The sequence below is a fragment of the Sparus aurata genome, chromosome 5 (assembly GCF_900880675.1).
Source record: "Sparus aurata chromosome 5, fSpaAur1.1, whole genome shotgun sequence".
NCBI classification, from domain to species: Eukaryota; Metazoa; Chordata; class Actinopteri; order Spariformes; family Sparidae; genus Sparus; species Sparus aurata.
This window is the reverse complement of record NC_044191.1, coordinates 6704461-6730089: the sequence shown is the minus strand read 5'-3', so window position 1 is coordinate 6730089 and position 25629 is coordinate 6704461. Positions and strand designations below refer to the sequence as shown.

General features: G+C 40.1%; 1 protein-coding gene across 6 annotated transcripts in view; it reads left to right on the top strand.

The window, feature by feature from the left end:
- The window catches only part of ncor2 (nuclear receptor corepressor 2), a 143279-nt gene that overhangs the window by 26036 nt on the left and 91614 nt on the right, over positions 1–25629 (top strand). For all 6 annotated transcript variants that reach the window (XM_030417952.1, XM_030417954.1, XM_030417950.1 and 3 more), the window contains exons 2-4: positions 10235–10430; positions 11186–11301; positions 24863–25040. In XM_030417952.1, the coding sequence (XP_030273812.1) occupies positions 10326–10430; positions 11186–11301; positions 24863–25040 (399 nt within the window). In that variant the 5' untranslated portion in view covers positions 10235–10325. The remainder of the gene's footprint in view (positions 1–10234; positions 10431–11185; positions 11302–24862; positions 25041–25629) is intronic.

Genomic DNA, 25629 nt, shown 5'->3' with positions numbered 1-25629 from the left:
ATTGAATTTCAATTTCAATTTTGGCTTCCCTTGATCATGAAAACAAGATAATCGTAATAAAACGATCATTCTGCTGCACGCCGTGTCTTGTGTGGTAAATGCAGCGAACCCTTCCATCTCCACCTGTGCACTCCGCTCCGCCCGAAAATGTTCGCTTTCAGCCTTGCCGGTGCATATTGCCAGTGCGTGTTTGGAAAAAAATGTGTAGAAGAAGACCATAGACAATGACAAGTGAAGTGCTCCATTCTTGGGCCTCTGCTTTTCAACATTTACAAAAGTAATGTGGTAGCAAGTCGTGTCTTCAGCATCCTAAACGAGAAAGTAAATATTGTCTGTCCTACCGCCTCTTTGCAACTTTGTGTAGTTGTAGTTACTGTCTTTGGCAACTTGTATGAAAAAAAATCACCACAATAGTAAACTTCCCCTGGTAAAATAACAGCATCCCTCCTCGCGAGTAAGAGCCAGACAGGGTCCGCTATATACTGTTGGCGATTATGTGATGTAAAACCCCTTTTCCACTGGCCAAAATCCCACTGAAACCTACTAGGATCGGGCATTTATGTGCAATGGGAATGTGTAAACTTGGCATCTACCCGGGTCAAGTGACCCTGCAGTAGACACAGGTTTTTTCACCTTGGCTTGGCTTTGATCTGAAGGTAAGACCTGGGTGAACACATTAAATTCACCGCTGATAAGGTCAAATCATGACCTTATCAACACTGATGGTGGCACGTAGCTAAAGAAGTTTGGGATGCGGTCTATTCAAGGATGTTTTATTGCTGGACACAGCGTTGCAGGGGGAGTCCCGTTCATTCCCATGAATGCTGCTCAGTGGTAACACTGGAACATGATTTATCCACCGTTTTACAGATGTTGATCCACATTTGAAAAAAAGTTGTGCAGACTCACTAGTTTCAGTGGAAAAGCGATATAACTTGGAGCAAACAATGTGTTTCCCTAATGCATGTTGGGACAGGATCACAACACCTTATAACAGCATCCATATGCTTATAAACTGTCGCTGGATGCATGTTTAGATTAACTGGTGGACAGTGGTGGAAACCACACAGATCTCAACATTATTTTATTATTATTTTTTTTTTATTGGTGAAATTAGGTGAAAGACAAGGTGACATGGGGGACAAGTACATCCCACCACGAGGGTCAACAAATACAGATAGTGGACATACAGTACAGATAACAACAAAAAAACAACAGAGTTATTATGATATGTATACATATCAGATCTCAACATTATGATGTGTACCGTCATTCCTCTTGTGGTTCGACAAAGCTGGCATGCTGTATGATATGACACACTGGATTGGCTTCATGCTGATTCTGCTCGGTTCGGTGTGAACAAACAGGCGTGTAAAGGCGAGCCTTCGTTGTGGCGTTAATGTGGAATCTCTGTTTGAAAAGGACTTGAAACAAATGGGTCAGCCTACTTTTACCCCGTGGTTGCAGGTGTTTCTTCATACTGTTAACATGAAGTGTGCTGTTCAGAACAAAAGCTGTGACAGGCTGTGGTTTAGGTAGATGATTGTACCTCTTCCATCAGACAAATGCTGCCAAAAAGGTTGACAGGGTGTTTACGTTTTTCCTAACAGTCTCTTCATTAGCTGACTGTGTTGCTGATATCCTGTGTGAAAGTTGAGCAGATGTATAAAAAGATCAGCTTGGGTGTCAGGATGTGCTTTTACTGTTTGGACAGAATAGTTATGTGCTATCCAACTGTATGCTGCACTATATATCAAGCTACAGCAAAGGCAATAATTATATCACATGCTGCCTTTTATAGCCCCTGTCACCTCACATTTGATTTTACTTCCCTGTTGGTAACTTATTCTCCTGCTTGCCTGCTTGCCTTTCCTGAAGGACATTATGTTATATCTGGACCCAGTCCTGGTGGTGGAGCTTTACTATGAAAGATGCTCAGTGGCTTTTTGGAGCTAAAATCTTGACTGAATGGCTATGAAAATACTAGGATCTTCTGTGTTGTGGGGCCCATAGCGCGGGCGCACGAGAGACTTCAGCCCACCGAGGTGGCTAACTTCTAGTGAAGCACCTTGCTAACTAACATAGAGGTACACTTATTTAATCAGGCTCCTCTTCTAGACTTCACAAGTTTTATTAGACCTAATGACTCCAGTTATGACAGTCAAACGACTCATTTCGTGGAGGTTGTAACATTCTAAAAATGTATCCACTGTTTTACAGATGCTTCTTTCACAATGTTACCTAATGGGGAAAAAGTTGTTTTGGGCCCTTGTGCACCACGTGACGATGTAATTACATGGTTTGGCCACTGCAAAAAGTGGCATTAAAGCCTGCCGCACTTCCTGGGGGCATGGCCTGTTTGCCAAATTTGCCCATGATTGGAGGACCCTAATTAGTTTAAATATTTTTTGATTCCTTTGAAACTATTACATTTGTGTTTATTTTGTCTGCTGTGTTTGAGGTTAAACTTGTCCCCACAGTAAAATATCTTGGCCTCTGTACTACATTGATCTTATGTTGTCTGTAAGTCTGTCAGGAAAAGGGGCTTGTCAGCATTACCGCGAAAATCACTGTTATTGTCCAACTGTTACATTTATCTCTAGCTGTCCTTTTTTAGACACCCATGGCCAGAAGAATAGACCATTTAAGGTATTAGAGCGTAAAGAATTAGTTTTTATTATACAGAAATCAGTCAAGAAATTATTATTGAATCTAGAGCTGGGCAACATATTTTATTGTCAACTTCATATAAGACTATATATGAATTTCTTTTTATTGTTGATTGTGCACATTATCTATATGGCTTAGATGTTCACTTTTCCTGTTTTAAAGGAAACAGTTATGTGATGTAATTTTCTGTACTAACCAGGCTGTTCTGCTTGATCAAATACTTGTTTAAATGTCATCGTGTTTATAATATGAGCAAGGTGCTTGGATTAAAAAAAGATTTTCCAATTTAACTTGATCTTTATTTGAATGATCCGATATCAGTCAAAAAAGTCAGACAGTGCGTTTACATGCACAGCATAGTCGGATTACAGCCATAGTTCGACTATGCTACTCAACCAGACAACTGCAATTATCCGAGTGTACATGCCGGTGAGAAAATTGGATTATTGGGCCGAAGCATGTCATACGCCGGTACGCTAGGTGGCGCTGTACCCATTTCAACTAGTGGTAACAGAGACACCTCCGACTGACCTCTTTACGTCACCAGCTGCCTCGGCATTCAATAAAGATGGCGTTTGAAGAGTGAGACGAAACTACATCTTTGTACATTTCGTATATGATGTACATGATAATTACACAAACTAGATGCACAATGGTGCTCTTTCTTGCGGCAAAACCCGATCTGATCTGATGGAATGTATACATGCTGTTATGCGACTATCAGTCGAATAATCTGAGTGCTTTAATTCGACTGAGAAATCTGATCCGGTCTGATTTTAGTCAGAGTAAGGTGTATACATGCATCTTAAAGATCCGATCATAGTCGTACTAACTCAGTAATTCAGTTTACTTGTGTGTCATGTAAACGCACTGAGAGTTTCACGCACAAAGGGACAGATGGTGCATTCAGGTGTACCTCCTAAAATCTACATGTGTAGGCGCAACAGGGACTTTACTTCACGGTTAGTTCTAGTGCATCTTGTATCTGCATCTTGCAAATGCAGAAACCTATGTTCTAATGGCTGTTTTAATGTTGATTAAAAAGGTATCATCACTTTGTTGTTGTTGTTTCACTACACTACATCATTTAGTAATTCAGTGATAGAATCCTGATATCTCATTCATATCTCCATAGGCAGATTTTAATCACAAATCTCTAAAATCATTTAATTGAATTCCTATGGAGCCCTGGAGGTGACATGGATGTTTTTGTTTTTTTTATCTCGTGAGTGCGACTTACTATCTCGCACGCGCGAGTTACTATCGCGCATGCGCGTCTTACTGTATGTCACGTGCTGACTTACTATCTCGCACACGTGTCTTACTGTATCGCGCGCGCGACTTAGTATCTCACACGTGCGAGATATTAATTCAAGCGCATTTTGACGTAATTAAACAGTGCAGTCGGTTAAATGCAGGCTTATTATCATGGATCAAGACCATCTCAGAATTTTGATTGATTGATTGATTGATTAAAGTTAATAAAGTGTCTTATTGTGATTGTGTAATGGTAAGAGGTACATGTAACAGGTATTTTGATGATCCACAATGAGTGTCCAGGTGTTTTAATAGCTATTTTAATAGCTGTTTTAATGGCTATTATGCTAGCCATGATAGAGGAGTTGTCAACGTAATAGTAGTTTGGTTATAATTAATTTATGAAATAACGTTGCAGCAGTCACAACTGGCAATCAGGACAAACGATTTACAATGGATGCAGGTGCATATAGTATCATATTCATGTGAAAGTTGTGACAGAAAACCTACATGTACTAAAATACCTTAAATTTTCCACGACATTCTCACACAGACCACATTCTCTCGGCTTTCACAATACACTAAATAAAACACGTTTGTTGTCTTCTGTTATTATATAAAACAGATATACTATTGCTCTTTATACCACAAGGGGGCGCTGTTGTATAAGACAGGTCATAGTTAACACGCTGCCTGCACGTAGAGAGGTCAGAGTGCAATAACATGGCGACTACGTACGATTCCAGCATCCCATCATTGTTGAGTGAACACCACAACGTTCACTTCATTCAATCATTTGAGCCAGAGTGCCACTGCATCTTACTTACTATCTCGCGAGTGTGAGTAATTATCTCTCATGCGCCAATTACTATCTCCCGTGCGCGACTTACTATCTCGCGTGCACGAGATACAGCAAGTCGCACCTGCGTGATAGTAACTGGCGCCTTAAAAAAAAAAAAAAAAAACCTTTCCATGTCACCTCCAGGACTTCGTAGGGAATTCTTTATCTAAACATTCATACTTTTTATAATGCACCAGATAAGCTTACTCCATGTTCAATGTAAGACATTAGTTCTCTTGAAAATCGTTCATATCCAAGCAGAATTGGTAGTGCAGCACCTGGATAATTTACAGCAGACACACACACAAGTTATTTTGAAGTTATCTTCAAATCGGCAGCAGTTGCACGCATTTCTTTTATTCAATGACTGGATAATTACTTTTGCAAGACGAACATTAAGCATGCCACGTGTCTATGATGACATCTTATGCCATCACGAGACGGTACGAGGTAACGTTAATGGAGCAGAGCAGCAATCAGCCGTTACAAACAAGATCAGCTGACAACCACTGACAAGCTAACAAACACACGACAGCATTCAAGACGTTAAACAAACACTGAGGTGAAGAAAATAACTGCTCAGTCAGTCTTTTTTAACTAAAACTCTTTCTCCTCAGCATCTTGTACGACGATGGACAGATAGCCTGCTTGTGGCTAGGCGGGCTTGGCCCTACTCGGGAGCAGGTCCATTGCTGGTACAGTAAAACTGGTGATGGAAAAGCTAAATGGTGTGGCTCTGTTTGACAAACGGCAATTGATAGGCGATATAGTTGAATGATACCACCATATTATTTTGAGGCCATATCGTCCAGCAATTGAGTCTGCATTGCATTGTACCCTGAGTAATCACGGTCACAAGAGAAGTCCATAGATAGTTTTATGAAAATAGAAACTATTGTTAGCATAAAGTCATATGGGTTAGGTTTAAGTGTTGTAAGATCACTGTGCTTACCACACAGATTGACCTTGTTCCTGCACCTTGACCTTAAGAAACCTCTTTGGGCCTCAATAATGACACTTCAGCCAATAAATTGAGTGCTTTGTTTCCATGTTAAGGGGACGTCCAGACGGGCGAAAACAACCTTTTTTTTTCTCCATCTTCCTCGGCATCGTTTCAAGAATATTTGCGTCCACACGGATCCACTGAAAATGACCGAAAACGCTGTAGTTCATATTCCAGGCGCGAGAACGGGAGGGCTGCGTTTTCGGATTTCTCCACCCTGAGACCCGTTTTCAAAAAAGTGCGTTTTCAGGCGCTGCGTTTTCAGGATCCGTATGGACGGTCGGCCAAAACGATGCAATACATGTGCGTTTTCGCAAAACGGCGTTGTCGTCTGGACGGGGCCTAAGTTTGGACGGATGTGGAGGGAGATGAAGGGTGGGACAATAGCAACCTTCAACTGCAAAATGAGTGTTCGGGCCAATGCAGACGCCCCTCTAGATTAGTTGTTGAGTCATCTGTTATTTTTTCGAATCTCAAATTTCATAACTTGCACTGGGTCCATTTAAAAATCAGTGCTTGCATGCATGTGCAGTGCCCGTTAGCAGTTCGGTATCGATGCTGACGGTGAGTGAGAGAAAAAGGGTAAGCGGGCAAGAGCCTCCTTGTTCAGGGCCCTTCAGTAATGAGGCTCCAGGGAGATAAATCCTTATGAGACCTGACAGGGTGCCACATTCCTAAGCTAAGAGTCCTAGCAGCCCCCCCTCCCCTCCCCGCATTAGGGTGTTGCTTTATACACTTCTGATGCTGTTCCCAGACCCAGCCTTATGCCTATAACTGTTCACTCATCTGCCTTTTTACCACAGCTCCATGCCTTTGAATCAGGTCAACATGTCTTTTGGCTGTCATAATAATGCAGAAGACCTTTCTGACTGCGCGGTACCCTAAAGTGTTTTTGTTTTGGTGTATTAAAGTGTATTATTGCTGTTGCGGTGATGGGAAATCACACCCTAGGTTCTGTCAAGGTCCAAGCAAGGCTTCTATCAAAAAATATGCTACAAGCTGTTAATTCCCTTGTGCTCTCGTTAAGAGCTTGACTGTCAAGCTACCAAGTCAGACCAGACAGAGATTTGATTAACTGTTTATGTCAGTAAAATTAGACTGTTTGAAGTCAGCTTCCTGGTCTCCTTGGCAGGCTAGAAACCGTCTGTGTGCTCTGTGCTAGTATTTCCACACAGCCATTCCTAAAATGGAGTGGGAGAGTGGGGGGGTAAGGGGATGAAATGTTGGCTTGTGCTGTTGAAAAGCTGAGGCCTTCCCTACTCTGTGCTGAAGACGAAAGCAAAACAGGGGGAGAGGGAAAGCACGCTTGAGTGAGAGAGTGAGGTGACTGAGTTCATTCGCAGTGTTGGCAGTGAGCCATCGCCTTGCCTGTGGGTGTCTGTAGCGCTGCCAGTGCATGTGTTTAGCCTCTCGTCTGGAAGGCCCCCTTCGCCTCAGAGTTTATGTCAATGCTCTCTCATTATATTGGCCCTCTCATCTTGATTCAGGTTTTTGTCCTCTGCAGATCTTGTGACTGCCTTCAGACTTGTTTTCCTCCTTCTCAGGGGAATCTCTCTGGACTGGACGGTCATCAAAGAGAGGCTGCCTAGGAGGCTGGCTTATCTCACCCTCTCTTTGTTTTGCTGGCCTCTTTTTCTGCCCTTTGTTGCACATATTTGTGTGCTTTGTCAATCTCATGAGTTTTCCTCATCTAATATTTCACCAACAGTGAGGTCTACTCCAGGACTTCCCTTTGTGTGGTCTGTTTACCCAGGTCTGTCTGACCAAAATATGAGTGTGGAGCAGTTTTGAAGATATTTGAAGCCACAGTTTAGATTACTTTACACAAAGACAAAGTCTTGAGTTGGTTTGAGATTGTCTGCATCGGTTTCCTATCTATGCCTGTGTTTACAGAGCTCCTCTGTTCCTTAAAGCCAGAGCCTTGTTCAGCTGTTGGTAATAGAGCTCTTTGCGTAACTGAAATCAAGTGACACTTTGTGTTAGTGACAGTCGAGCAGGAAGGAAGGGTACATAGTACCCCTCTTTGTACTGCAAAAGAGTCAAAACTAGAGCCAGACAATGGAGACTGGCACACTGGTACTCTAATATAGGTTTAATATAGATATCTATCTATCTTTGTATCTCTATATAGATCTGGTTGCAGTTGTTACTAAAGCCCTGTCCATGTTGAGAATTTCAAGAGACTATTATTATGTATGTGTCAGCTCTGGAGTTGGTTGACCTGGCATGAGTCCTAATGGGCTAACAAACAGTTTATAGACCTTCACTGGGTGTCATTTAAAAAAAAAAAATGTGTTTGTTTTTAGTTTCAATGGAGATATTTAAAATTGGACAACTGCCCTTTGAGAGATGGAATAATTTATACAAGGTCACTAAACATGATCTGTAAATTTAGTACAATTGCTAAGCATGTCTTACATAGGGATGTGGACGATTAGTGGACTGAACGATTAAACGTGACCATTGCTAGTTGGTGCAGTAAATATTGGTTTGTTAAACTTGTTAATTGGTAATGTACAGATTTAAATGCCATGGTTTTTTTTAAATAAAAAATGAGCATCCATTACTTATGTTAACAGTGCCAGTTATCGTGGCATCCAAGAGTTATTTATGTATGATTGAGTTCACCCAATAAAACTTTATCCTAAAGATTTCAGGCTACAGTGTAGATTGTTTTCAATATATGTTATTTTTTAAAAAAAAATTTAAAAAGTGTGTTTAATGGTTTCAGTTAGCTTCTGTAATATATGCACATTTTTCATACAGTGTTTAATCTTATAGATTAAGACATTAAATCTTATTTGGGTTGTAACAAGATCAGTAAAGAATTTTCTCAACATTCCTTGATATGGTTTTTAAGTATGATTTATTATTTTCATCCAAAAAACTGATTGGAGTGAGCATTTACATTTACTGTTGAAACGCATGCATTGTCGTCTACAAATACAGTGCTTGTGGACCTTTTTTGTGGAGGTTGGCTCTGAGGTGGTGGCTTTGTTATCTTGTCAAGTACCATGTTGAGAGCCCATGTCTCTGCCTGCATGCCTCTTGTTGTGTGCCTTGCATCGTGCTAAAACACAAGCTATTAGAGAGAGGCGTCATTAGTGAGAGGCCCATAGAAATGGCGGGAGTCCCAATTTCTTTTTTGGCAGGTGTCACAGGGACACATGAGTATTAGTCCACCCACTACTACTATCAAAGGCTTTTAAGCACGTCTGATAATGGTGCAGTAACAAGCTGGCAGGAGCTGAACATTGTATCAAAATGTGATTTAATAGGACTGCAAGAAATGCTGAAAAATTCAGATTCTGATTATTTTGGACAGCCACTGTTGCCAAGTGCTTGATGGTGGGGGAACTGTTGGATCTCTGTAAATAAATTGATTAAAGATTATGGTCTAAGCCTGCTCAATTTGTGTCATGAGATATTTTTTGTTGTGAATTGGTGCTATACAAATAAAGATTGATTGATTAGTGCAAATGATCAGATCAAATCAGCATTCATTTTTTGGGACAAAACTTAAAATCATGATGATGTAACGAAATAACATGTTCTCTTACGTCTGGAGAGCAAGATTTGTAGGCCAGGACATCTCTGCAGCAATAGAGTACTTCATTATAGTGCTGTTTGTCACTCATCATGGTTGTATAAAACATTGCAGCTCCTGCGATTTGGACAGTGCACTTGGCAATATAGCAAATTCAATGATATCTTGGTTAATGGTGAAGCCCTAGAATTTTGGATGCACTTAAGCAATTTTATAGGTCCATAATGTTTCTCTACAGCATTGTCTAAGGTTTTGAATATACAGTTATACTGTTTTGTTGCTGTGTGCTGTAATCTGCATGCCTGCAATAATAGGATTATAATGTTTCACTCATTAGCTCTGTGCAGAAAAACCTCTCTTCTTTGAGTTATGTAGAGGTGTGCTACAGCTTCATGTGTACCTGTTGTTGTGTTTTTTGTTTTTTTTACTACTTATAGCACCATTCCTGTGACATTTGTAGATGAGACCACTCTATGTTGCATAACGTCACCAGGAATTTAATTCTGTTATGCAATTTTCAAGGCTTACATGTCTTATCTGTCATTGAGTTATTTATGTTTCCCTCTAAACCACTATTAAACTCACTGTTTTTGATTACGGGCTGGCTGCTTGACTTGGCTGGTCTCCGTCTGTGCATCCTCAGTGTGAGGACAGTGGGCTGTTCAGTCTAGCAGGTGCAGAGACTCTTACTCCTATACACGAGCAGCTGTGGTAGGGAGGTGATGACATTCTGATATCCTGAACACACTGAGACACACACTTGGAGGTGCTCGCCAGAGCCGATCAAATTGTTTCAGAGGAAAATTTACGCATATTGCATTATGTTTTTTAAAGGTATGAAGAAATCTAAGGTCGCTCCACTGAGGCTACTCAACTTTAAAAAAATGTCTCACTGCATTTTTTTTTTTCTCTACAGGTTGCTGGCTAAGACAAACAGCCAATGATGCACAGCATCTGCTGTGGAACCACACCCACTTCCTGCCTGTAGAGGAAGCGGCTGTGCCAGCATGTCCTCTCATCCCCAGTCTGTGCCGTCGGTTCGGAGGACTGTGGACACACGACACCTGCCAAACCCAGCCACTCTACCACTGCAGCTTCAACGGGCACACACGGTAAGGAAGCTTGCACACCCCGTGTTAAATTTCACCTGTGGTGTTTCCACATTTTTAAGGATACACTGGAGACGTAGCTCTGTCCTGCTGCTTGGTGGGTATTTAGTAAGCAGTGCATTACTGTGAAGCACTGGAGAGGGACTGAACCCAGGGGCCCCCACTGGTGTTTTTCCAACAGAAGCATTCACAGGTTACAATGTTGTGCACACAGACCTGTTCCCTCATTAGATGTTTGAGTTGAAAGTTCATGTTGACATTCTGCAGCCACATTAAGGCCTTCCCCATTATTTTAACCCACATCTCCTCATTATTAAGATTATGTTCTTTTGCGTATCGGGGACAAAGCTGCCGGTGCATCAAAGAAGGGGCCCCCAGCTAATGTAAATGCTCAATCAGTGACCTGCCAGTGTTTTTATTGTGTGGCAGGAGAATTGAAAGCTTACCCCCCACGTTCCTCACGGCTGCACCTGTAGTTATGCTGACCACTCCCTCTTATCTTAACTTTCAGAAGGAGACGAGGGTGGACAGGCTATGTCCAACATTCCCTGATTAGCAGAGGTGCAAGTTTACAGTAGCTGCATGTGTACATGTGTAAGAAACAGATGGAGGGAGAGGCAGACATGAGAGTTGGAGAGAATAGGAGAGGATATTACAGAAGAGACAATGAAGGAATTTGGAATGTAAAGATTTATTATTGTGATGTTGTGATGGTGCAGGATATCTTTCTCCGCTTTGACAACTTGTTTGTGTTTTAGGAAGTGGGACTGGTTGACTACCACTCTCATCATGCCAGGGACTACAGCTGCCACCTGGCCCAGCCGCATCGCCGCCGGCCCTCTTTACTTTCAGAGTTTCAACCTGGGAGTGAGAGGTAGGTGCACCTTGTTCATTAGGTCTTGCCATTGCTTTAGATTCTTGGCACTGGTTGTTGTATAGTTTAGTTGTGCAATATTATTTACAATGTTAATATAGCATCAGAATATGTAATGGACACATGATGAAGCTTTTGTTGTGCAACAAATAGCTAACTCAGCCTTAAAACCCTAACAATCTGCTCTTCTGAGGATTGCAGATGAGATGATATTTTAAATTTTATGTGTTTTTTTTTACTAGATTTTAGGGATTATACTTTCATAGATTTTTGCTTTTGCGGAGAACGAGAATCTCATGACAGCCTATAAAGCACCTTTAGTGGCCAGGTAAAGAAGCATTGTTATTTGATTGATGTTGATATTGTGAAAGTCTGTCAGTGATATCAGTTTTGGTTGATTTTGCTTGTGATAGCCCTGTGCCCAATGACCAATTACAAAACGGTTAAATATTAATAAAAGAAATTGCATCACAGCAACAGTGTTTCCCTTATATACAAAACAACCCCCTCATCCTGGGAAAAATATAGTCATATAGCTGTCCCCTTCAAATGTGATATATTGCAGCTTGTTCCACCTAAGATGTATTAAGTGATTATATCGCGATCATCGAGTGCAAATTGTCAAGTGAATGTTTTACCGTCAGCATGTAATTCCCATTACAGTTTTGCTTCTCTTACTGTCCCCTAATGCCCTCTCAAAGCAGACGGCACAGTTCTCTGCCCATCCAGAAAACTGCTGCACGCATGCTTGTTTTTGTATTAGGAGTGAAGGGAAGAGAGCAAGGAGAGAGTGACATGAAAGTGGCCAAGCGAGTTTAGGAGTTTCAGAGACTGTAATTGAAGATGGAGACAGGAAACTTGGTTCCGACAGCACTGCATCGATCATCTGGCAGTGTTTTGGATTTTGCGAGGAAAATGTTGAACAAAACGGTTATCTGCAAAATATGCTGCAAAACCATAGTCAAATTTGTTTCACCACCTGTAATGCCATCTTTTTCGATGTCCGCATCTCCACCCACACCAAATAAAATGTTGAAGGATACAGTCTTGAAGCAAATGACTCTGGCTTCTTCGTTTTCCAAATCAATCCAATACAAAAAAAAAAGCCCAAAATGTAAAGTGATCACTACCGTTACAAAGTTAGTGTTATGGAAAAGATAGTATTCAAAGATTTCATTAAGACACTTGATCAAAGTATAATTTGCTTGGTTGCAAATTCTCTGCAGAGACAGCACTCTCAGAGTATGAAAAGAAGGAAAGTACAGACATGTACAATACAGTTCAGTGAGAGAAAAAGTGCCCCCCCCCAAATGTGACCCACTTCTCCATCGGAACCTGTGAGCCATATCTCAGCTCAACAGAACATTACATCGACAAGTGGGAGTTTGTGCCTCCAAACTGATGATCATACAGAAACATAAACATTTTTACTATCACAGTGGTAAAAAAAAAAGTAAAACAGCATTTAATAATTTGTTACATGCAACTGAAAACACTGACAGAATTTCATGATTTTTTTCATGTCGTTATAAACTGTGTGAGATTATTTAATGACTTGAAAACTAGGCCACAGTTGGAAGGTCTACCATGATAACTATAACCTGATTGTGATTTACCCCTTTTTGCATGCAAATTACAAAAACATCCAATGGAAGGGACTTTGAATCATCACACTGGTCAGATGGTTGACTTTAACATTTATACAGTGATTTTAGAGGAGATTGTTAAATATTGAGATATAAATGTCTGTGTGTGTGTATCGTGCTAGAGCAGAAAATATTATAGTATTATTTATAGAGCATACAGCCTACTGCTAGCCCTACTACTAAACTGAAAAAACTGAAAAGTAGTATTGCAACTTACATTTGACTTTTTTGCCTTTTGTGGAGCAATTTTACCCAGACAGAGTTGCTTTTAGCTTGCTTCACTTTCTTTCTTACCTCAAATGGCTCTAGTAAAGCAGATCACAAACAGTGTGTCCATATGCAAATTAACCTATAGACTGATATGCAAAACTGGTAAAAAATCATTCTCACTGGATGTATATTGTGCTGCTCACTCTAAGAATTTTATACAACTCGCATAAAAATGATCATATTGCCCTTTACTATATTTGTCCATATTCATTCTTGGTGGCTGAGGGACAAAGCATGCTGAATGGGAGCGTCATGCACGCTGCATTTTTCTGCAGTATTATTTCATTGAAGCCTCTGCCAGTTAACCTTCCCCAGTATAATCCTTATGTAATTGGCATCGGCAAGCCGTTGCTCTGTAATGTTGTGTTCAACGGCTCTGTGGGGCAATGGAGCTTGCAGAGTTTTGCCATCTTCAATAGACCCAACAGTTGGTCAGGCAAAGCATTGTATGTACAGTACTCTCTCTGAAGACTGAGGTCTGGTGCCTACCAAAGTTGTTTATTATTTATATAGCCATGCTTTTTTGAGGATGACTTTTGATGAGTACAAATTATGTCCATGCCATACATTTTGCATGATGCATAGAGAATAAGAGGATAAGTCACAAGAATGTTTTTCTCTTCCATTGATTGTCATGGCAGATTCTATGGAATATGTTAAAACATGTAAACAGTACCAGATAGAATTTGAAAAGGTTTATTTTGATAGAAAATCCGCTTTGAGATAATTAGTGTACCTTTTTAGCTGACAATAGAAAGCAGATGGTAGAAAATCTTTAGCGTGTGTGGCAGTTGAATGTTGTGTCAGAGGGACTAAGCTGTCAGTCAGATGGGATTATGGTCTATGGTTGAACCCCACTGTTCAACTGCGACCCACCAGCAACTGATTTGCTGACATACATTGATTTAATCCTTGGTGCTCTGGCAATTACTCTCTGTATGCATTATGTCTGTTTTCGCGAGCCAGATACCTTGTGAATCTTCTACAGGTTATATTTCAATAGGTGAAAAATCATCCTCATATCATTGGGGGAGACTAGCAGTTAGCCCAAATTTCTTTGTAGAAAAAAATGAAATAAACTGCTGTGCTGTGGTTAGGGAGTCAGTTGAATATATCAGGTCTTCAGTATTACTTCAGAGGGCTTAGAATCCAGTCTGGAGTCCTCATTCCATTTTCTCATTCAGTCTGAATAATGAGATTCTGGCCCTGGCAGTCTTTCTCCAATTCTCCTCTCAGATGTGTCCTTGTCTTTTTATAAATCTCAGTAATTCTGCACAGCATGTCTCGATTTGTAGTTCAGGGTTGTTCACATGCTGACTGAGAAATTCAAGCACTTACATGGACTTAAAAGGCGCACTTCCCTTTACATCTAACATTATCTCTTTCTCAGTATGACTGATCTATGTATCCTTCATCGCTCTTTAACTGTCTTTGACTGAGGACAAGGTGAAAATGTGCCATTTCGTTAATGCTCCAAATGTTCTCTAATTACAGGTCAGGAAACCACTACATTATAATCAGTGGCAAGCCATGGTGCTTGTTGTTTGTTTCATCCTCCACTTTACTCTAAGCAATATCTCAGTCACTCCTCCTCTTCCCATCTGTCTGAGATCCAGGCTACTTGAGGAAGGGAGAGAAAACATTTTAAAGCAAGCATAACCAGACTGTGAACCACTTAACATAGTTTTTTGGGCTGGCAGAGCAAAGTACAAACAAATGTGGTGCATTAATGCAGAACCAGTTTGTACAATTGCTGTGATTTTTTTTTTGTGTGTGTGTCTTTTTATCTGTGAAGTATCAAACACATTTTGAGGCTTTAGTTCAGAACATAGTATACAGAAGTTATGTGTGCATAGTCCTATATGTATTTACTGCTGTTTAATAAGAAGGTTTAATTCCTTTTCCTGTTGAGTTGTCAGCCATGTGAACCTCAAGTTTCATCACAGTATGATAGTATACTAATTCTTTTGACAACAATGCAGTATTTGCCAATATCACAAAGCCTGCCATAGAGGTGTGATAAAAGATTAAATTGTGATAAAAACCGCTCACAATAAGTTGATCACAGGGAGTTTTCATTATTGGGATGACTGTGAATCAAGATAATTCTGAACATCTTCACATGACCTTACGATTTATGATTACATATTTAAGATTAACCCCTTTGCACAAAAAAAAAAGTGTGACCTGTAATGCAAAAAAAATCCCCCCAAAAATGACCCAACAAAATGTCTGGTTACAGTGACTCCAGCATGGTATAGTGAAATTTTGATATGTTCATATTTTGATAATTGTTGGGATAAAATCGTGAATCGCAACTCTGTTGGAAATGGTAACTGTGAAATATTTTTTTTATATCGTCCTGTGCCTCATCTGCCATGATTTAATTTCAATTTGATTACAAGGAACACAGATACAGAAGAAGCTGCCAACCCTTTGATTTTCTGCTTTTGGCCTGGAAAGGAAAAAACAACACAAATAATTGTAACTGATAATGTGCAGTAATGTCTATGACTCAACAAACTCATGAAAAGCATCTCTTAACAAGGAGATATAGCAAAGTATACAGTTCAACTTGACATTATCTGTCCAGGTGACGAAACAATTGTTTTTTCTCGTCACCATTTAATTGACTGGAAACCCATATATGACCCATACTAAACCCAGAAATTTAGTTTCCTATGAACTTTTATTATTATGTCATGTTTATTAAATGTCATCTATAGTTTTAGCAGATGAGATTAAGCTTGGTTGCTAAAAGTTGCATGTTGGGGAATTTGCGTAATTAGCATAACTAGTGCAGTGCCCGTAAGAAAAGTGTATTCCGATAAAAAGTGGGAGGTTAAGGAGCTTTTTCATGGATGGCCAAATGAGGCTGTGTTTGAAGGTGGGACGTCAGGGATATTTAGGTTTGTTGTGAAATCTGGTATTCCAGGGTATAATTGGCCGTTTTTGATTCATTCATTCATTTTTTTATTTTGACATACTGTATTAACACAATGGACCTAAAATCACAAAAAAAAAACAAAAAAACATAAAATCTGAGTAGAAAAAGTTAGATTTTTTTACTGTGAAAACCACAAATATGTTTAACAAACCATTTTTTTATTTTTACTTATAATGCAAATATAAATTGTTGTTTGCTAAATTTGTGCATACATTTAAAAAATGTACAAAGTTATATGTAACTATTTACATTTAAATGCAGGCAATGCTCAGGTCTGCCTGTGCTCCTTGAGAGCTGGACTGCCTGCTCCACATTCAGCATCTTCTCATTGTTCTGACTCATTAAACAAAAAACCGACTCCACTACACACTAAACACACTACACCAAACACTACATAACACACTAACTACACACTCCAAACACGCTAAATGTCACAAATTTCTCAACACTCAATATCGCTGTCGATACACCGACCGTCGTTAGGCCTGTCAATCATCCGCCTAGGTCCCTCCCACAACTTCCTGTTCCTCAACAACCAAACTTGCTGCTTCGACACTTTTGTGACAAAAGCCCGTTTTTACCGTTTCTTCCTGCACCAGACACAAAGCAAAGGTGACGGCGATGTTCGCGAAAAAGCGTGGCGGACATTATTTACCCAAGGTCCGGTTTTGGACGTGCTGATGCCTTCGGTCCGTCGCCTCTGGAGGTGGGCCGACGTGGCACACGAACACCCACAGATTCCGATTCCACTTTGTTGTCCGCGCGTCTCCGGATCTCCTCAGACCCGAACAGACTCGGTCCGGACTCGTTTAATCTCATTAATCCACAACAGTCAGTTTAGATGCACAGAACAGAACAGAACGGACCGAACCGCCGGCAAAATCCCGGTCCAGCTGTGATTGGCTCTGGTGCGCGCGTGGCCACGGTGTGCAGTGATTGGCTCTGGTGCGCACGTGACTGTAGAGGCTCCGGTGGACAATGCTTGGTGGAATTTGTAAAGCATTTATTAAATAATTTATTCACGGTATCATTGCAGTCCAAACAAATGCTTAGATGCACACCACTGAACCACGCAGCAGCCATGTTGAAAGTCTCGAGTCAGTTTGATCCTTTTTGACTAACAGACACATACACATACACACACACACACACACACACACACACACACACACACACACACACACACACACACACAGACAGAGATTCCGTGCTTTTATAGAAAGATGAGCTTATTAAGGGGATACACTTCAGATGAAGAATAGGGACATTTTTTTAACTAATATATATCACCATGAAACTTCCCTAGTTGATTACTTAAATTAAGACAGTTATTTTTTGTATAATGAGTTTTCTGAAATGTATGTTTAAATATGCAAATGAGGCAATATGCGATAATTTGCATACATTTCCAGAACATAAATCTAAACATTGGATAAAACCAGGTTCAAAATTCCTGTTTCATTTTGTTGACAAAGGTTTTTACAGAGGGAATTTTGGATATCTCTTTTTATCACTCTATAAATCTGAAAATACCTTTACAACCATAAAAAAAAAAAAATTTCGCCCTGTTTTTAGGATTCAAATGTTATATAAATCAGGCTATGAATGGTATATGAACAAACCCCTCTGTTAAAACCTTCAGAATATAGATAGGAATAAAACTGGAAAGTTTGGTGTATATAAGTGCTACTGAAGTGGGGAGTTTTGGCTCAGAGTATGAGAAAAAACTCATTTTGAGAAAACGGCCTTTAAACATATGTATTGTATAAGAAATCTATAGAAGATTATAGACAAAGTGAAGTAAAATGAACACCTAAATGTGTTTTTTGGATGTTTTCTTTCCACTAGTCTGAAAGAAGGCAAAATAACCCAAAATCTCAAAATTGACAGTGCATAAAAAACAATGGTTTTGCCTGTCATGTTTCCCCTAATCACGAGAAACTGAAAATGGCTATAATTGTGCTTCTAGTTAACTTCGAAAGGTGATCTAAGAGTCTAAGTCCATGTTTGTGATATCCAGAAATCCCAAAGTGCCAAATGTTTCATAACCCCCCTCCTCCTCCCTTCTATAGATTTCTTATACAATACATATGTTTAAAGGCCGTTTTCTCAAAATGAGTTTTTTCTCATACTCTGAGCCAAAAATCTCCACTTCAGTAGCACTTATATACACCAAACTTTCCAGTTTTATTCCTATCTATATTCTGAAGGTTTTAACAATGGGTTTTGTTCATATATCATTTACAGCCTGATTTATATAACATTTTATTCCTAAAAACAGTGCGATAATTGTTTTTTTTTTTTATGGCTGTTGACAGTATTTTCTGATTTATGGAGAGAATAAGAGATATTCAAAATTCCCTCTGTGAAAACCTTTGGCTATAATCTATCAACAAAATGAAACAGGAATTTTGATCCTGGCTTTATCCAATGTTTAGGTATATGTTCTGGAAATGTATGCAAATTAGCGCATATTTAATTAGACAATGCTTCATTTGCATATTTAAACATACAATTTCAGAAAACTCATAATACAAAAAATAATCTATCTATGAATACGAGTAACCTCTGTCTGTCTGTCTGTGTGTGTATGTGTGTGTTCCTCAAATATCTCTGCGGATCAGGATCAGACTGACCTGAGAGTTTCAACATGGCTGCTGCGTGGTTCAATGGTGTGATATTTCGCATTTGTTTGGACTGCAATGATACCGTTAATAAATTATTTCATAAATGCTTTACAAATTCCACGAGCATTGTCCACCGGAGCCACTACAGTCACGTGCGCACCAGAGCCAATCACTGCACACCGTGGCCACGCGTGCACCAGAGCCAATCACTGCAGAGCCCACCGCGACCCCCCACCTGAAGAAACAAGCGGATTTATACCTGTAGCGGCGCGAACTGGAACGGGATTTTGCCGGCGGTTCGGTCCCGTTCTGGTCTGTTCTGTGCATCTAAACTGACTGTTGTGGATTAATGAGATTAAACGAGTCCGGACCGAGTCTGTTCGGGTCTGAGGAGATCCGGAGACGCGTGGACAACAAAGTGGAATCGGAATCTGTGGATGTTCGTGTGTAGCCAGCCGCTAGCTATGTTTCTGCTTTGTTTCTGGTGCAGGAAGAAACGGTAAAAACGGGCTTTTGTCACGAAAGTGTCCAAGCAGCAAGTTTGGTTGTTGAGGAACAGGAAGTTGTGGGAGGGACCTAGGCGGATGATTGACATGCAACGTCGGTCGGTGTGTGTGAGAGTTGAGAGATTTGTGACATTTAGCGTGTTTGGAGTGTGTAGTTAGTGTGTTAGGTAGTGTTTGGTGTAGTGTGTTTAGTGAGTAGTGGAGTCGTTTTTTTGTTTAATGAGGAGAAGTTGAATGTGGAGCAGGCAGTGCAGCTCTTCATTCAGCTGGAAGGAGCACAGGCAGACCTGAGCATTGCCTGCATTTAAATGTAAATAGTTACATATAACTTTGTAGATTTTTTAAATGTATGCACACATTTAGATAAACAACAATTTATATTTGCATTATAAGTAAAAAAAAAATAATGGATTGTTAAACATATATGTGGTTAAAAAAATCTAACATTTCTACTCGGATTTCATGTTTTTTTTGTGTGTGATTTTAGGTCCATTGTGTTAAGTATGTCAAAATAAAAAAAATAACTGTACAGTCACACATGTGAGGTTGTGCTGAAAATAATGACACCAAGTAAATAGCTTTTAAGATGAAATATAATGGCAAAATCAAAAATAGTCAAAAACAGCCAATTATACCCTGGAATATCAGATTTCACAACAAACCTAAATATCCCTGACGCCCCACCTTCAAACACAGCCTCATTTGGCCATCCATGAAAAAGCTCCTTAACCTCCCAATTTTTTATAGGAATACACTTTTCTTATGGGCACTGCAGTAGTTGTCTTAATGTGTAATCAACTAGGTAAGTTTCATGGTGATACACATTAAAAAAATGTCCCTTTTCTTCGCCTGTAGTGTCTCCCCTTAATTAGCTCATTATGCTAATTACTCAAATTGCCCAACATGCAACTCTTAGCAACCAAGTTGGCCTATAGATTACATTTCAATCATAAAAGTTTATAGGAAACACGATTTCTGGGTCCAAGAAATTTCCAGTAGACTAATTAGCCTAATCCTTTGGCATTTCACACTGCACAAATTAGCCTTGTGGCTAGCAGACTTTTCCTTCACTTAAACTTTTTCGTACTCACAGCTGGTTTGAAATTGAAATTTAGCCTGTATGCATGTTTTTTCGTCCTAACATAGTTAACCTTATGAGAGTAACAAATTGGTTGACTCATTGTGTTCTTCTTGGTTTCCTGCCATTACCTGCCTGGTGCTCGTACTGTTTGGATGTTTAGGAAGAGAGTGATCTTAGGAAGAAAACGTGACACAGCCATACCAGGGTAATTTTAAGATAAAGGCACATCATGAAAATTAGGATATGGATGTTTCACTTTGCATTGATCTCATTGAATCATCAACCATTGAAGCCATATCCATCTGTATTGATGGATTGTTACATCCATAATAGTTGTTTACATTTTTTATTTTTTTTTTTCAAAGATAATCCTTCCACCTTTTTTTCATGTGTACTTTCAAATGGAAACTATTTAAATTCTAAAGGGTCTGTTGAGAGAATCAATGCTGCATTATAACAGTTGCTCGACTGCAGTGCAGTGCTTTGTAGATCCCAACGTTAATGTTAAGGTCATTTTTGTTCAGCAATATGAACAGAAAAGTTGAGGGCTTGACCACATTTTGCTGTTTTTGAACTCCACCCACTGTGCCTCCTCTTCTGGGCACTTTGTTAGTTTCATTCATCCCAGCTGTGGTGTAGTTAGCTTAGCTTCTCTGTTAGCCATCCACAGCTGGGGAGCAAGGAACAGATTGGCAGCCGCCCAAACACTGCAGTACAATAACAGGCTGCGATCTGCACACATGATCTCTGTTCTTGTCGTTACTGGGTCCTAACCAGTAAAAAAGTAAAGGAGCTCTTGTGGAGGTGTTGTGGTGCGCCATCCTGCTCTTTCCTGTATATTCCCTCCCTTCACCTCTACACACATCTCTTTCATCCTCCAGACAAATCCTCCCCAGGGATCAGATTATTCTGCACGCTCACAAGAGGGACAGGGAGAAGGAAAGAGGGAGAGGGAAGGGAAGAATAGAGGGGGTGTTGGGCTGCAGCTTGATGATGTGATTATGTAAGTGCCAACCCTCTATGGAGATGAGGAAGTGTGCAACTGAATGAGCGAGAAAATCGTATTCGGGGGGAGTTGCACACACCATCTGGGTATTAATTTTGGCTCATTATTTTTCAAGGTATTATTAAGGCCATCACACAGATAGACATCCACAATCCATTTCTTTCTCTGGCACCCCATGAAACCTTTTACCATGCAAATTTAGCCCCACATATTACGTAAGTGACATGACATATCGGTCTGTATAAATCTCTTGGAGGATGCTCTCGATCGTTACAGCACCCTGCTAGGCAGAGACAGGCTCCATGCTCTTTGGCACATAAATAAACCACACACTAGGCCATTGTGGGCCTGGACCAGCAATTATGGTTGTGTTTTCCCTCTTCTCTTCAGCAACCACTTCCATTTTGACACTGGCAACAAAGTCACTAGCATTCTGGCATCCGGCTCCAGGGCAGACATGAGAAAACCATTTCCCTCAAAAAGATCAGGGAGCCATTTACAAGTGGGCTAATAAAATTTACCAGATCTGAGTAGCTAGAGCACTTAACATTTGAAAGCTGTCATTTGACTACACACGCTTTAGCTTGTTGCTATATGCTCCCGGAGCACACATACAGCAGATCATGACAAATCACATTGCTACCCCTTCTCCAGTGGCTCTGGAATTGTTGGCATTCCTGACTCTCCAGATCAGGCCTAGTTTCTAGTTTTGGGGTGCAATAAAGACATAGCCATAGCTGGCACTGCAAGGTACAATCCCATATCCAATGTTTACCTCTACCCCTTGTTTTTTGAGTGCTCCCTTGCCCTTCAGATCACACTTGGAGGATGTAGTGGTTGAAATCTCGGCCATATGAAATCGGAACAACCCTTCAATACCCTCATTCGGCTTCTGTTGAGTAGATGGTGTCTCTTTAAACTGAAACAACTGGATATTTCTAAAGTAACACCTTCAGCTGTGTTAATTCCTCTAGCATTTAAATGGTAACCCTGGTACTATCAAAATGCCATTTGCCATTTATCTGATGGAAATGAAAAAGCATAGAAGCTTGCAATTTGTTCAGTTTCATAGTTTCAATCAATTGATCAAATAGAAAAGGGCATTCCTTTTTTACCTGTATGATATTAAGAAGACCATAACACATTGAAATGCTAGAATTCTCATAATCATCGGTTGTCAGTGTGGCTCTGAAAAATCTCAGTTTGGAGGGTCATGTAGCCCTAACACTGTGCCCTACCCTACTTCCCCAACAAGAATCGTGGTGTGAACAGAAACAGACGTGTTGGTTGTATTGGGATGGGCCCAGTCTAAACAAAGCACTTTCTTTATGGTTTTGTGTGTGAGGCTAATGACTGCCTAGCTTCGTCTGCAAACCCCACACAAAAGCCACTCTACCATATGCTGCTATATTTAAAACCATTTGATGGTGATGTTGCAGTGAGTCACCATTTCCAGTGTTCATGGTTCCCTTTCCTTCCACTTTTCTCTACTGAGTGACACACTGCATGTTCCCATTTTGCAGAAAAATGGTCTTCAGTGATTATTTTATGATGATTTTGTTTGAATCAGATCAAGCCAGCTGGTGTTTGTGTGTGCCTTGAACATCACGGTAAAGATTTGGGTCAGCCTGATCCAAGGTTATAACTGTCATCCTGTGCTTTTGTATAAATGTGTCTCTGTGTTGTTAAATGCAGCCTGTATAAATGGGAGTTAATTGAGCCATTGTGTCTAAACAAAACCAGCACCATGCTTCATTGCTCGAACAGAAGATCAATATTGTCTCACTGTTATAGATGTCTTCACATCTCAGATTGTATGGCCTGTGATATCAGTTTGATGTGACACATAATTTGTTTTTCTTGTGTGTCTCATTAATTTGCTCCATGTTAACTTCAGTTTCCTTTGGAAGGTGGTTTATGCTATGGAGCTCTGGTCTACATCTAGCAAAGGATCATAACAATCAAATTGTCAATTTTCACATATGGGCCTTGTGTTCCATTAGTTCTTTTTTCAGCTGTCCTTCCATGCTATCTTTGACGTTAGCCTTCAGTTCACGGTAATACTTTTGACTAATGAGCTGATTTTCTTTCTCAGAAATACACTTCCCACACAAACATGTCTGTGTTCATAATAAAACATTGTCTATTTAACAGGCCAAAACTGCACCAGGTTACTGGTCCTCTTCTCACAAGTTTCAAAATAAAGTGCTCTGTAACTGGACAAAGCTTTTTGTACAAGTAGCATCCAACTGAAAATGAATTGCATTATACGACATTTTATTGAGCTTGTTGTAAGCAAAGTTATTTGGTGACCTTTTGGTGAAATTGTCTAATTGAATTAAAGTTCTGCCTGATAAGCATTTGCATAGCATATACTGGTATCCAGGACACTTATGGTTAAAGGTAAAATCTTAAGGTGGTCAAATACGATGCAGTTTAAAGTTTGCTGTTCTGGTTCAGACAACAGAGGTTTTGTGTTTTTATTTTGCATTCATAGCCTTCGACTACAATGTTTTAATTTCTCCTGAGAAACCAGATGCAACAAATCACACAGACTGCATTTACATCTGGTTTATTGACATTGCAGTAGACTCAGGTATTTATCACCTTGGCTTGGCTCAGGTCAGATCTAAACATAAGACCCGGCTGAACATTCTAAAAAAAAATCATTGCTATGATTAGCACTCCTGACCGAGACTTCAGTGAACTTTCCCCCACAAAACGGAATCCCTCCCCGCGAGTGAAAAGGTCAGACAGCGTCTGCTGTCTACTGAAGGCGATTAAGTAATTCAGAGCAGAAAAACATAATTTGTGTCTTTCCACGATGCATAGTGGGTCAGGATCTCAATCATAACAGGTTATAACAGCATCTGTTAAACAAAGCAATTTTCAACGTCTAGTGAGGAGAATGAGCCAAAGATATGAGGCTGTCATCAATACATATGGTGAAAATATCAATTTTTGATTTTGTGCTAATTATTAAGTGTGGGGTATTTGTCCAGAGATGGATACTGTATATGCAATTAATGTCAAATGTAATGTGTTGCATTATTTTTTTGGACCAAAAATATTTATCAAACACCACATAGAAATTCCAAGTGAAACACTAAAATATCCCAATATCATTAGTCCTAGTGTACTTACACTGACTGACTGGTTGATGGTCAATGCTGGTCAGGCCTACAACTGACCTATTGTTGTCCCTGGCCAGTTGATTGATGCATGTCTCTTCTAAATGACTTCAAGAGTTAGTCACTAGTGTGGATAAATACCTGATGCCAGGTAATATATCATCATATGAGGAAAATAAATTAAATTAAACATATTGATAGCTGTTCGATTAGCAACTGAACACCGCTTGTCATCGCAAGACCTATATTAATAAACACTGCCTGTATCTAACGGAGCATCTAATTTTATATCCGTGCATTTTCGTACTGTTCTCTAATCTGCTTTTTTTGTACTCTTTTTGTTGCAGAGGACAAGAGCAGCATATCCGCTATGAGAGCATCTACCTGCCAGAGCCCAGCAGCCAATCAGAGGTGGAGTATGCAGAGATCAAACGGCCTCGTTTGGAGATGGGACCAGAGTCTCTGATGAGGCCTTCATGCCACCGGTCACAATTGCCTCTGGGAGTGGCAGAGGAAATGGCAAAGGTCAATAGTCTCGTAAATACTGTGTGGTCTACTAGCGAATGACAAGAATATGATTAAAATAACAAATTTAATATACAATTGTGATAAAAGGAGGCTGGATGTATCACCATCATTTTGAGTTAATACTTAAATATCTGTGATGAGCCAGTATTTTGGGGATATTGCTGTTGGTGCCTTCAGGAGTTGCATATTTACAAGATGATTGTAAAAATGTAGCGTCTGTAGGGTGACTACTTTTTTTAAGCAAATGTTACAACTTTATTCTTTGAATCTTTGGTTCTTTGATTAATCCTGGCAGCCTCCTTCAGAGGCACAAAGGATATTATTAGACACACCACCTCAGAAGTAGTAGAACGAGGTTGTGCTCTGTTGGAGATGGAGCTCTGTGAGCTGCAGTGGGAAGACTGAGGGAGTTGTGAAACAGCGATTAATAAATAATTGAGCTGACCTAGATTTCAAAAGACTGAGGATGAAACTGTGTGAGCTGCACATCAATACGACTTGCTCGCAGTATAGAGCTTCTGATGGGGAGGTGTTCCTGACATTACACAGAGTGCTTCAACTGCCAGGGGAGGCAGGCAGCCAAGGA